Source organism: Camelus bactrianus, chromosome 8 (genome assembly GCF_048773025.1).
Source record: "Camelus bactrianus isolate YW-2024 breed Bactrian camel chromosome 8, ASM4877302v1, whole genome shotgun sequence".
Lineage (NCBI taxonomy): Eukaryota > Metazoa > Chordata > Mammalia > Artiodactyla > Camelidae > Camelus > Camelus bactrianus.
Genome location: NC_133546.1, coordinates 7671569 through 7685461, shown reverse-complemented (window position 1 = coordinate 7685461; position 13893 = coordinate 7671569). Strand labels below are relative to the sequence as shown.

The window sequence follows — 13893 nt, the reverse complement described above, 5'->3', positions numbered from 1 at the left end:
ACTCCAACAGATGCTGTTCCAAGATGAAGGAATGAGATTTCCTTTCTCCTGACTGTTAAATAGCTGAGCCAATCCAAATATGCAGAAACTTAGTACACAGTTAAAGGCAGCGAGGTCCCTTATGGGAGAGGGAAGTGGGGCATTGAAGGGAGACTTTAGAGTAAGGGTTGCAGGTACTGGTGTGTGGAAGAAGAGCTTTGTGCCTCATTCAGAGGTGTTTCAGGAGGATTATGTGTCAGAATTCACCCAGGAAGAGGAACGCTTGGCAGACAGAAGCTGGTGAGGTGTAGCGGACGTGCCAGGGAGGCGGCGGGGATGGGGACTCAGGCTCAGGGCAGGGGCAGCCGAGCACATGTCTTGTCTCCTCCAGCTGAGACGGCTCCCTGTCACCCCACTAATGCGTCTTCCCTCCCCTTTTCCCACCCTTCCTGCTCTTCCTAATCATGCTTATTCATCAAAAGTGCAGGCGAGCTCTGGAGTCTCAGCCGCCCGCGGAGAGGTGGGATGCGGGCTGTGTTTTCGCCAGCCCCCGGCCCCCAGGTGGTTCTGATGGGCCCTGCAGTCCCTGTGGGCTGGACTCCCCCCGCCCACTCTCAGGCCAGTGACCCTGGTTACCTCGAGGTCTGATGTTTGGGGGTGGCGGGGAAGCAGGCCGGGGCAGAGGACGGGCGAGTGGAAGGTCTGCAGCAATTCAAGCCACAGGGATGAGGACGAGGGCCATCTTCCTGAAGCCTGGGGTTCAGTGCAGCGGACGTCAGGTTGGCCAGTGGGACAGACCACTTACTCTCCAAAGCTCTAGGCTGAGTGATGCTTCACGTGCTGCTGGAAAGTGAGAATGTCTTGTTAGTTGAGACCAGGCCAGGGGACGCAGTCAGCAGACAGTAGCGGCTGTGTGCTTGTGAGTGAACCAAGATGGTAGACCGGCTGAGAGTGACTGGTGACTGGAAGATGCTGATGGAGATAGTGAAGGGGGCTTTCAGTTTATGGTGCAAAAAAAGTCACCTGGATGTACACAGCCTCATATTTGAAAAGGTTTTCAATGTAGGGTCTTTTGTTTTAGTTTTATTATATTTGGGGGGGGGTGGGTAATTAGGTTTGTTTATTCATTTTTCACCAGAGTTGCTGGGAGTGAACCCAGGACCTAGTGCACGCTAAGCACTCGCTGTACCACTGAGGTACCCGCCCCCCCACCCAATGTAGAGTCTTTGACAAAGAGTCCATCTTTTTTGCTCAGGTCTCGTTCTTTGAAACACATTTTTTTTTTAGTGCCCACTGTGTGTCAGGCATCACGGAAAGCTCTGTGATGTGACCACAGCTCACTTTCTGGAAGGAGCTGCCCACCCATCCAGTGAACCAAAAAATGAGGGATTTCATTTAATCACAACGATAGACATGACTAGCGCTTCGTATGTGCTTGCTTGATGCTCGCCCGTGTGGCGTGGAATGCCTTACGTGGAATAGATTACAAAACCTGATATGTTATACACTACTCTACAGACGCGGAAACTGAGGTTTGCTGAGGGCTCTCAACTCACATGGGCAGTGAGAGGTAGACAGATTCAGACCCAGACTTTCGAGCCCATGGAGGCTCAATTCAGAAGCTAACACGTTTAACTAGCATTGAGTTATAAATGAGAAAAGCATCATGTTGAATTTTTTTTTTTTTTTTGGGTGAAAAGAACAGATTTTGATTCCCTACAATTTCAGAATACTTGCCAGTTTGCCTCACTGGCGATACAAATCAGGAGAGACGTTCCAATTCTGCCTGGCTTTCGGATGTTTACTATAATCTACGTGGTCATTGTTTCACCCAGCTGACCTGCCAGGTAAAGGGTGTGCAGTTAATCGCTGTAGTTCTTCTGTGATCCACCAGTTCTGAGCAAAACCTACCTGCTTATGTTGTAGCAAGAGGGCTGTAGGGCGTGTGTCCTGCCAAGTTTAAAATACACTCGGCACTGGTGGATGTGAATGTGACAGCTCTTGGCTGTTGTGACTTCCTGTTTTCAAGATAAAACAATTACAGGGATTTATCAGAAACGTTTCAGAAGGCTTCTGTGAGGCCGTCGCATATGGCTTAGAGAAAACACTTAGATAATTTCATTGCAAGTGAATTTGAAACGTATGAATAGTTTTCTTCAATGTGTGCATCAGCTTGAAAGAAGACTACCAGGCGATCTAGAAGAGATCTATAAAAGCTGCTTGACAGTATGCATAACTCAGAATTTTAAAGAAAGGAAATCTTCAAAATACTTGAAAAAAAGTACTTGGCTTTTCTGAACTCCGAGGTTTGAGAGAGCAGGCTGTGTTCAGAGGGATGGCGTTCTCACCTCACCCCTGTTTGCAGAGTCAGGGGCCTCTGTGTAGTCGGGGGACAGTTTCCTGGGCAGTCTTGGGGGAGGGGCCTTCTCTTGTTCATTACCTCCCTGCTGAGTATACTGTCTGGTCCATTAAAACACACACACACGCACACACACACGCAACTGCACTGCCTCCTGTGCAAGGCACTACGCTCACACCTGGAAGGGGGCCTGTCCAGCTCAGGGCCCTTGTTTCCCATTTGTTAGCAGAAGGGGGCTGGTTGGATGAGAACTTGGAACTTGGCGTCAGAGTGGCTGAATTATTCAGGGGGCTGCTTGGCACTTAGCTGCGTGGCCTTGGGTCAGTTACTTCACCTCTGGAACCTCAGTTTTCTTGTGGGGATCATGACATCTCTCCTACTTACCTGGGAAATGTAAGGACAGTTGAAATAAACCACATGAGGTTAGCCTCAGCCCTGTTCTCGAAGCCTGCTCAGCAGGCCTGGCCTCATCCTCGCACCCTGGTGTGGACTGGTTAGCCAGAAGGCCGGAGCCGGCGTGAAAGCCGCACCGTCAGAGGGGACAGCTACTGTCCCTGTCCCTGTCCCTGGGCAGCGTGGGTGATGTTCAGTGAGCCCGGCGTGGGTCAGCAGACCGGGCACCTCAGGCAAATCTTATGCGGTCTGGGACGAGCTCCTTGTCCTTGGAACTTCACCCCTTCCTCTTCCTCAGGGACCCTGTCGCTTTAGGAAATTCCAGTGGCCTTTTTCCTTGTTACTGTTTTTTTCAGAATTTTGCTGCTGAGTGTCTGGGGCTGTTTATCCTGGAGCACAGACCTAGACCACCCCCCAAGGCCCAGCGGTGGCAGTGCGCACTCCACAAATGATGTTTCCACAGTAGAATGGAGAGCTGGCAGGGCCCCAGGACTGGGGCAGAACCACAGAGCAGGGAATGCCATCTCTGCTCAGTAATTCACTTCTTAGCTGACTCCTGTGAGACCCATGTATGTGTTTTCAGTAGATTAGCCCATTTTGCTGGAAATCATCCCAGAACTCCCACGCTGAGGTGTTGCTTGCTGTGATGGGGCAGAACGTGGTTGTTATCTCAAGGGGCTTTAGAACAAGAGCTGTGGAGGGCAGGACTGAGGCCAGTCAAGCCGATGACAGCACCATGGATGTCCACCACGTTCACTGCTGCCCCTGGGGAATAGACTGTGGCAGCCATGTTGGTGGAGGGGATAACCCTGCCAGTCCTCCCAGGAAAACAAGCAGTGCAAATGGCCTGTGGCAGCTTAAACAGGATTCACTTCTCAATCCTACATCACTGAGGTTCCCTTGAGGAAATATGAGCTTTTCACAAAAGTAAAATAAACATCATATGTTGGCAGAGATCATTTTGACATTATTGACTTTTTGGGAAACATAGCCTGGACCCCTGCCCAAAGCTGGGCACTCTGGAACACAGCACCAGCCTCAGGGTGGTCACCTCGGAGAGGCTGTGGCATCACGCATGAGAGGGGCTTCTGTTAAAACAGAATTTTTTGTGGGTGGTAGTAGTCTGTATTGGAGGCACACAGAGTAAAAAAATGACTTAGAAGGTATAAAGAGAATGAAGCAAAGCTTTTGTTTCCTTTAAAATTTTCTCTCTCAACCTCTATTCCCCTGCTTATGGCTCGTGTGAAGTTTATTTCATAACTTTGCATAAATCTGAAAATGACACAAAAACTAGTCCTGAAAAATTAAACTTGGTTCTGTATTTTGTTCTAATGAGACTCCTCCAAAAAAATGTGCTTACTTTCAAAACCAAACCAAAGCTTCATTGAGACTAAATCTGCCACTCCTTGTGCAGATTTTGCTTTTCAGAAGTCATTTTTACGAGATATTTTCCTCATTTATTAAAAAAAAAAGATTCTTATGCATCTGTTTAGCAGTGACACATGCTGATGAAGAAAGTTGACGTCCACTTCTGTGACCCAGTCACCCACAGATAACTCACTCAAACACTTAGCAAGATTTGGCAGCCAGGATCTTTCTAGAAACATTGGGTGTTATTACGAGTACGAAGCAAGAGATTCCCACTGGGAACTCATAAGAATGATCAACTTATAGGATGAATAGAGGAACTCATTGGATTGACCAATGCTGTGCCGTTAATGGTTTGGACTATTAGCACTGAACACTTTTGGCCAGTTATTTTCTTTTGAACTATATAGATGGGCATGTTTGTCATTTCCATAACTGCTTGGTGGTCCCTAATTTTTATAGGGGCTGGACCTTGAAATGGAGAGCCCACCTCTGAACCTGGAATACAGCTGAAGTCAGTTTAATGTAACCCCAGTGAAAGTGGTTATACTCACATCACCAGGATGAAGGACAAAGGTTTTTATATAGTTGGTTCTTTGACTACACTATTGGATTAAAAACACAAAATCTCAATAATCACTACTTTGTGTATAGGGGAAAATATATGTCAGACCATAATACAGTACTCTCTTAGTAGCTTTTAGGAGTGGAGTGTTGACCTAATCTACAAAAGGATATTCCTGTTGGTTCAATTCAAGACATTGGGGCCAGGTGTCTGGCTTTCAGAGTAACCGTCTCCAACAGCCATTTATTTCTTGTGCTATTGAAACTCACACTAACTCATGACATTAGTTTTTGTTTTTATGTCTTAGTGTTGAAATGTTAGTTTAGGTGGGAATTTTCTAGTCTAATAAAATTAGTCAGAACTGATGGTGGGGTTGGTGTAGATAGTGGAGGAAGAGTGCCTGGGAAGTACATGGCTTACATCACCAGAGAGACACATTATGTAACCGGAGCCCCCAAAAAGGGCCAGAATGTGGCCCATTGTCAGAAACAGGCAAGGTAGTCGTCACACAGTCCATAGCCCTTGTTCCCAAACGTATCAGCTCTCAAATTGATATAAAAGCAAAACTTTGAAGACTAAGTATTGCCCACTAGAATGCTTTGCTTTGGAACGTTAACAATGAGAGTGATTCTTGAGATTGATCAGTTTAGTAAGAGGATTTCTTGGCATTGATTAATTTAGCAGGAAGGGAGCAACAGACTCTAGGGACAGCAGCAGGGTTTGTCTGAAGGAGCAAGACTTGGACGTGCAAGAGAAATGAAGATCAAACCAAAAATCGGTTAATATTTAGGTCTTAGTGACTCATCATGAAGACAAGGAAAGCCCGTTTTTTCCAACCTTAGAGTGGAAAAGCTGCCAGGGGGACAGTTACAAATAGCATGTGAGTGTGCTCGCTGTATTTTATGCTGCCTTTCATCTTCACCAGAGGATATACAGTTCTGGCTTTGAGGGGGCTAGAGGAAATCGATGAAAAGGAACATTGTACAACAGCCAAGATTTCTGGCTGGCAGTCTCACACATGGTATGTTTTCACTCTAAGTTCTTGAGACCTCTTGGTCTGAAATGTGGGGAGGAACAGGTACGCGGAGTGTCCGTGCCCTTGGGGGGAAAATGTTCTTCCTAGAACATGGTTACCGAAAATGGATGTCTTAAGCCCACCTGCTAATTGTTGTGGCTCAGTCTTTGGACGCACTTTACATCCTCCATGGTGCACCCAAGGGTCTGCTGTTTAATGGTTTCTGTGTCGTGTCCTCTTTAAGAAAAGGAAGTGCCCAACAAGCCCTTGCGGGTCCGCGTCCGCTCCTCCGACGACCGGCTGTCCGTGGCGTGGAAGGCGCCACGCCTGTCTGGAGCCAAGAGTCCACGCAGATCACGGGGTTTCCTTCTGGGCTACGGGGAGAGTGGCAGGAAGATGAATTATGTTCCACTGACGAGAGATGAGCGAACACATGAAATTAAAAAACTAGGTGAGTTTCATGTATCGATATTTTAATGAGATCTGCAAACATTTCAGTACTTCAAGGCCCGTTCATGGTGGAACATTGTATTTCAGTTGTAATGTTCATTTTCCAGGTGTTACAATTATTCAGATTTACTCTTTGCTCTATATGCTGCACATGCCTCCAACCTTTTAACCTTTAGGTAGTGGCAGGACAAGGCTGCCCTCCCCAAGTGCCCAACAGCAGCTTCCGGACCCGAGTGCGCCAGTTCCTTGACTTGAGCCATTTTTCTGCGTGTGCTTTTCCCATCTTGGCTCTGCTTTCATCAGTTTGCTATTTAAGCTTCATCTTCGATCCTAGGACACTGGACCTTGGGTCCCATCGAGACGGAACGTGGTGGCAGCTGACGGAGCCACCAGTTCAAGCCTGCCCTCCTCCCCCTTTGCAGACCCCACTGTGTGGAGGGAGCATCGGCCTTGGGGGCGGAGGGGAGGGGTCACGTGCTTGGCTGCTTGGTTCGGGGCCTGACCTCTGCTGGCCTTGCTCATTCACCAGCCTGGGCAGTGGACTTCGGCCATGCTCCGAGAGGGCGCAATGATCCCTCACGCCTGGTGCTTCCTCGGGGGTGGAGACACTGCCAGTAGCCACCACACTCCTGTCCTTCTCCCTCCCCGCATGCCCCCTTATCTGGCTGACGAGCTTGGTAGGAGGCACTGGGTCAGCGTGGCTGGACCCATTGCCGTCACCCCCTCAGAGGGAAGCCGGGCCGCAGAGCCCACGCTCCGTCCTGCTCCTCTGTGCCTGAGTCAGGGAGGGCAGGGCTGCCGAGGCAGCAAGGTCTGCCTGAGCGTGGGGTTTGGACAAGCAGCTCTGAGCTCCTCAGGACTCCCCACTTCGCCTCCCTGGGCTGCGGGGCCGGCACTGACCAGGGCAGATTTGATCTGGAGGAGACACGGAGTGGGAGGCCAGGCTGGGTTCCCTCCCTGGAAGAGCCTTGGAAGTTATCTTCACTGCTCTGCTCAGCCACCTGCTGTTGGAAAAGTCTACTGGGTGCTCACAGCACGGGGTCAGCCTAGCCTTCTGTGGGCTTCACATGGTCTCCACGTGGGGCACAGGCAGCAGTGAGCCCGGCGTGGCATTGAAGCCATCTCAAAGTAGACTCCAGGCTTTTCCCAACTGAAAAGGATGAGCTACCTGTCTGCTCCAAAGCCACCTGAAACCACGTGGATCACAGAAGAGAGTGGAGAAGGCCGAGCTGTCTGTGCTTTGGGAAGACTGGCTACAGTATCCACAGTGAGACCTAGAGCTCCAGGCTCAGTCACCTGGAGCCACAGAACGATCTGGAGACTCTTCATTCGTTCGTTCGTTCGTTCATTCATTCATTCCGGGCCTATCCCTTGAGTAATTATTCTGTGCGTGTCAAATGGCTCTGTTTTTGTGATTCGGGCCAAATTCTCCCCAGAATGTCAGCGGACAAGCAGTCACCTGGTTTGCATTTCTGATACCGCAGGAGAGCTTCTCTAAGTGGAAAGTTTTCACTTTTTCTTTCATAGACACCACACATTAAAATGTCCCTTATGGTCAACAAGTTTTTCATCCCACAGATTCTTTTAACTTTTTATTTTCTCAGTAGTGATCCCCTGGCTCACCTGAGTGTAGGAGAAGGATTTGTTTTTCCTTCCTGAACTTGAGCAAATGTTGGAACTGAGGTCACAGGTGGGCTCTGGTCCCAGCCCAAATGGACAGCACAGGACTCTTGGGTTTCCAGTGAAACCTGCTGGTTTTTGAATTGTCACCAAATAAAAAGCATTGGACTTGCCATCATGAATGATTGAAGAGGTCACCTGAGGAGAAGGAGAGTCTCCCCGGACACTTGCTCCATCCTGGAGGGGAGGGTGGGATGTTATGAATTCCTGGGGCATGTTGGGGTGGGCCTGCTGTGTTAGGGGGTGCCTGTCTCCTTGATCTAGGCTTATAGGATTTTAATTCTGTTTATAACTGAGAAACCACTGAGAGTGTGGTACTACAAGAGAATGGCCAGACATTAAGGAGACTTGGAGAAAAGTGGGCCTGAGGTCCAGTCAGCAGAAACCCTACCCTTGGAGTCACTCATTAAACACACCCTATCGGACATCTTCTGTGTCAAACACCATCCCAGGTCCCGGCTCCCTGCAGTTCCCCACGAGAGACAGACGATACCCAGAGCACGTAGTGCTCACTGTTGTGAAAGCTGCCTGGAGACGGTCAGGCAGGCCCCGGAGGCAGAAGACTCTGGGCCCCTGGGAGGGAGCACACGTGCTGAGTCCTGTGGTTAGAGGAGTCCTGGGCACTGTGGGAGTGCAGAGGGAGAGGAAGGAGCCAGCCGGGTGATGGGGGAGTGGGACAGGAACACAGAATGAGCATGTGCACATTTGGAGTCCCTCAGAAAGCTTCTACAGATCTTCAGAAGTGAAGACACTCAGAGTTTCTGCCACATCACTCTGAGGTCAGGGGAGTGAGGGGGAGTGGTGGCTCTGACCAGAAGGGGTGGCCCTGGGGTCCCCGGGGTCACTGAGCTGGTGATGTTGGCATCATTTTGGAAATTTTCTTTCTACCCTTTATTCAATAATCAGGACCATGGGAAGAAGTGTGCTTTTGTACCACTGTGTCATTCTTATATTTCTATGAGAAAGGGATGGATTGTTACCCAGCTGTCAGTCGCTTTCTTGGCCCCAGGGTCAGTGCCCGGTGAGCTCTGGGCCCTGCTCCCTCCCCACCTGCATTAGTAAGAGCCTGGGGTTTGGAACCACACAGATCTAGGAATGAGACCAGCCCTGCATTTAGGCCACGACCTTGGGCTTATCTCATGCTACTGAGCTGGTTCCTCATCTGTGAAAAGAAGACAAGGAGTGTAGCTTCCTCTTGGGGCTTTGCCAGGACCACAAGAAGAATTGATGTGAAAGGCTTAGCTCGGCACAGAGACTAGACCCAGTACACGTGAGCTGTGGTCGTAGTTCACTGCAGTACAGGCAGTTCCCTCATGATCATCTTGGGCCAAGCTGACTTGGAGAGCACAGTGAATCAGGAATCTGGGCTTTCGGAAAATCCCAGAACTTTAAGAAATACATAGCAAAGATGGAAACGAGTCAGTTGTGGGAAATTACTCTTTTCTTGGTGGTTATTGAAAAATGAGGAACCACTGCTTTTCCCGTTTAGTTGTGGATGCATGTTCCTGGATGGTGAAGTTGGATGGCAGTTTTCCCTTCGCTGACGTTTGGTGTGATTCCATTGTCAGTAGCACCAAGAAATTAACAGCTCTGAGGGGACTCCAATGTTGAGAGGCTTAGTTTGATGTTCTGGGAATCCAAGTATTACAGATCTAGTTCTTCTGTTTGTAAAACATACATTTCAAAATTCTCTGATAGAATAAGATGTGAAAGCCTAAATAATTTGCTTACGTAACAGTGTGAGTTTCACTTGTCCTGTGTGTGTGTATGTGTATGTGTGTGTGTGTGTGTGTGTGTGTGTGTGTATAGGGGGGAAGGAAGAGACAGAAAGAGAGGTTGTCAGCAGAGCAGGTGGTCAAGTATTACCCCTTCCCTTAAAATGTGATTAGTCCACAGAAGTTTACTTTATATAAACAGAGTGTGAGTTTTTTGAACATGGGTCTCCTCGACATGCTGTTTGTGGAAACAACAGGTTTATTTTCTCACTGCCATATGAAATTTGCAATTCCTGCCGGAAGGACACCAGTGTTAAAGTCTCCTTTAGGATCTTAGTGCCACCTTGTTAATTTACTTAGGTATTACCTGATGACAAAACTATCTGCATTGGAAATCATGCACTCCAATGTTCATAGCAACAGTGTTTACAATAGCCAAGACATAGAAGCAACCTAAGTATCCACTGACAGATGAATGGATAAAATTGTGGCATATGTACACAATGGAATACTACTCAGCCATAAAAAAGAATGAAATGATGCCATTTGCAGCAACATAGATGGATCTAGAGATTATCATATAAGTGAAGTAAGTCATACAGAGAAAGACAAATATCACATGATATCACTTATTAGTGGAATCTAAAAAAAAATGAAACAAATGAACTTATTTACAAAATAGAAACAGACTCCCAGACACAGAAAACAAACTAATGATTACCAAAGGAGAAAGTGGTGGGGAGGGATAAGTTAGGAGTTTGGGATTAGCAGATGCAAACTACTACATATAAAATAGATAAATAGCAGGTCCTATCATACAGCACAGGGAACTATATTCAATATCTTGTAATAGCCTATAATGCAAAAGAATATGAAAAGGAATATGTATATAGATATATAACTGGATCACTAAGTTGTACACTGGAAACTAACACAACATTGTAAATCAACTGTACTTCAATTAAAAAAAGAGAAGTATGTCAGGTTACCTCATTTTTATTCTTGAATTGATTAAGGCTGCTGTAGGAACCTGGGTGGCTAAAACTTGGAGTTGGACATTAGCCATCTTAGATTTAGGGACGATTTGATCCCTTCTTAAGCATGTGACCTTGGGCAAGTCAATCCATTTTTATGGCTTTATGTCCTTATTTGTAAAATGAGAAGGTCAAACTGGAAGGTAACCAAGGTTTCACTTGGGTCTCAGACTCTGTGATTCCATAGTACTTGAGAGTTTTACGTTTTAATTAATTATTGTTATTTGTCTCCAAATAGAGTTTTAAATTTAAGGTTAAGTTGGGTATTAGTGGGCCCAAAGCACAGTTTGGTGGGGGGGAACAGTCTGAAAGAACAATCCAGAAATAAAGGATAAATTTAAACTCTTCCGCTTGCTCTTAGCTAATCTTCAGAGACCCCGTTCTGAGGATTTTAATTCGAAGGGCAACAGCATGCCATCCGGGCTGCTAGCCTGGTGTCTGTCCCTTCTTTTGGATGACAGATAAAAACAAGGTTACTCCCCTCTTCTCTATTTTGGAGGTAAAAAGAAATTTGGGGAATTATGTGGGTAAATATACTATTCTTTTCTTTTTTAAACATTGTTCATCTTTCCTCAATGTTGATGAGATAGAAACCCATTCTTCAGGAAATGTAGGTAAAAATCACTTGCATGTTTCCTGACATAATAATGTTTTTCCTGAGTTTAGTTCCTGCAGTTCTTGGTCTCATCCTTGGTTGCCCAGGAGAGATGGGATGGGAAGGAGGTAAGGCGAGAGGAACACAGACCTGCAGGGGTGTGCGTTCTGGAAAACCAGGTGCAGAACCTGATCCCTTGCTTGTTGGTCCGCAGCCTCTGAGTCCGTGTACGTGGTCTCCCTGCAGTCCATGAACTCCCGGGGGCGGAGTCAGCCAGTCTACAGGGCTGCTCTCACGAAGCGGAAGATTTCAGGTATGTCTCTAAGAATGCATCTGGTCCAGCCATGGTTTAGGGCAAATGCAGAGTTGTTTCCAAATGATGCTGGCTGGGCAATGAAGTACATGGATTTACTTGAGTATAAAAGGAAACAGCAGGGCAGACTTGGTCACATTTTGGAGGCATGCATGTTGCTTTTATACTCAGAGGTTCTTGTGATGAAATCTATCTCTGAATATTTTGTTTTTATTTGTTTGTTTTTGTTTTGGGGGGAGGTATTAGGTTTATTAATTTTTTTTTGATGAAGGTACTGGGGATTGAACCCAGGGCCTCATGCATGCTATGCATGTGCTCTACCACTGAGCTACACCCTCCCCCACTATCTTTGTATATTTTGAATGGCTTCAGGTTTGCTGTGATAGGAGCAGGAAGCATTTATTTCATTTAAAGGCACAGTCTGATTCACGCATTCACTGCCTTGGTGATAAGACTGGGAACAAAGAGAGAGAAAGGAGGGTGGGTGTGGAGAGGGCAGACTGCAGGATATGCACTCAAACTTTATTTCAGCTAAAATTGCCTAAAAATGGCATTGAAAAGAATGAGGAAAAAAATGGCTTGCTGACAGCCTGATCTTTGGTCACATACTAAGGGATACTTTTTTCCCACATCCATTCACAGGTATTTTTTATATCACTCACATAGCAACAAATTGCATATACTTTTTCTGGATCATGTGCCTTAAAGAGGCAACCTGATTCATGAATTACTGTTTTCATGAATTCATAATTTATTTGAATTATATAATATGTTATGTCATTATATATTTATATGTCATACTTTTAGATTGATAATTATTATAATTGTACATTGTCTAATGAAAGTCCCCATATGTGATGTGTCACTTTTATTATTCATTAATTGCTGCTCTAGAAGTCCCTGTATCACTTTTCTAACAGGCTACATATTTTCCACCTTCCCCTACTTGTAATAAAAGCCACATCCATTTGAAACATAGTCCTCGAAAGATGAAAAGACAAAACAAAACAAACAAAAAAACAGCACAAAACCCCCAAGAGACTTAAAGGTAAAACTGAAGACATCTTGTGAGTCTCAATGCCAGAGACTGAACAAAAATTATCAACTTTGTGACTTTGATGTATTCCATTGGAAACTGGCACACTGAATTCTATCTGAATATAACTTTTAATCTGCCTTGGAATCATATATTCTAAATTGCAAGGACATGGGACTCAATGTGACTTGTGCAATTGTTGAACCAGAATTTTTATTTCATGCCATGATTACCCAGGAAATGCTCTGAATTGTTTTTTTTCCCTAAATTTTTGTTTCCTGTAAAAATTGTATTATTTTCCAGAAGCTTACAGCGTATACTGAGAAAATGCTGAATTATTTGGCATCTCTTTGGCCAGGGCAATGCACCTCCTTTTGTACTGTTCTTTATGTCGATTGGCTGGAGCAGCTTAGAATGTGCTTAACAGAAGAACAAGAGTGGAGATTTTTGTTTTTCTGGGTGGACCAATCAGATCATTGCTTGACTTTCTGTTCATCTCATTTGATCTACATCAAGCATAAGCAATTAAAAAAATAAACGCTGGAGACCAGAGGGATTCAGGGCAAAGCCTATTGTTAGAGACAGCCTTTCCACGTGCACTGTTGTCATTGCAGAAGAGGATGAACTGGATGTACCTGAAGACATCAACGTCCGGGTTATGTCATCCCAGTCTGTGCTGGTTGCCTGGGTGGATCCTGTTTTGGAAAAACAGAAAAAAGTTGTTGCATCAAGGTACTTTTCCTTATTTCTTTGTCTTTATTTTATGTTTGAGAGATGTAGTTTTTCTGGCCCTGAAGAGACATGTATTTATTTGAACGACTGTATTCTCTGACCTGTGTGAACGCTGGCCTTTTTTGTAGCTGATGGGTAGACAGTTCATGACAGTCTAGCTAATCCCGAGTGTGGTACCCGTTTCCCACAAATAGATGCCACCAGGGCCTCTTGTGTAAGACTCACAGCAGGACCTCATATCTCAAGTGTTAAAAGTTTTATCTTGTGTCTGGCACTTCCCTAGATTCTGTTTCTTTCTTTGTCCCCATTTGGATTTTGCTTTATCTCATTGATGTTCTGTTCATGCACAGAGGAGGTGGGCCCATCTTGGGATGACTTACCAAGATGGGTCTTACCGTCCTCCTGTTATCTGGGAGGAGCAGCCTCAGGAAGGGTCTATGTGGAGGGGTGGGCATTTCTCTAATGCCTGCACACTGTGGTTCCTGTTTAGACGGTCTCCAAACACTGACCTGCTTCACGTCCGGCTCATCTGTGTGTAATAAAAAGCTGTATTTTGTCTTAAGCCATGAAGTTAGACTACTCTGATTTTTATACTCACTTGCAATAGCAACAGAAGAAAAACCAACTGTAAGGTTAAAATAATTTTTTGTGTTAAAAAA

General features: G+C 45.9%; 1 protein-coding gene across 3 annotated transcripts in view; it reads left to right on the top strand.

The window, feature by feature from the left end:
• Window positions 1-13893, top strand: part of FNDC1 (fibronectin type III domain containing 1) — a 91467-nt gene that overhangs the window by 35980 nt on the left and 41594 nt on the right. For all 3 annotated transcript variants that reach the window (XM_074368060.1, XM_074368059.1, XM_074368061.1), the window contains 3 exons: window positions 5924-6130; window positions 11368-11466; window positions 13117-13234. In XM_074368060.1, the coding sequence (XP_074224161.1) occupies window positions 5924-6130; window positions 11368-11466; window positions 13117-13234 (424 nt within the window). The remainder of the gene's footprint in view (window positions 1-5923; window positions 6131-11367; window positions 11467-13116; window positions 13235-13893) is intronic.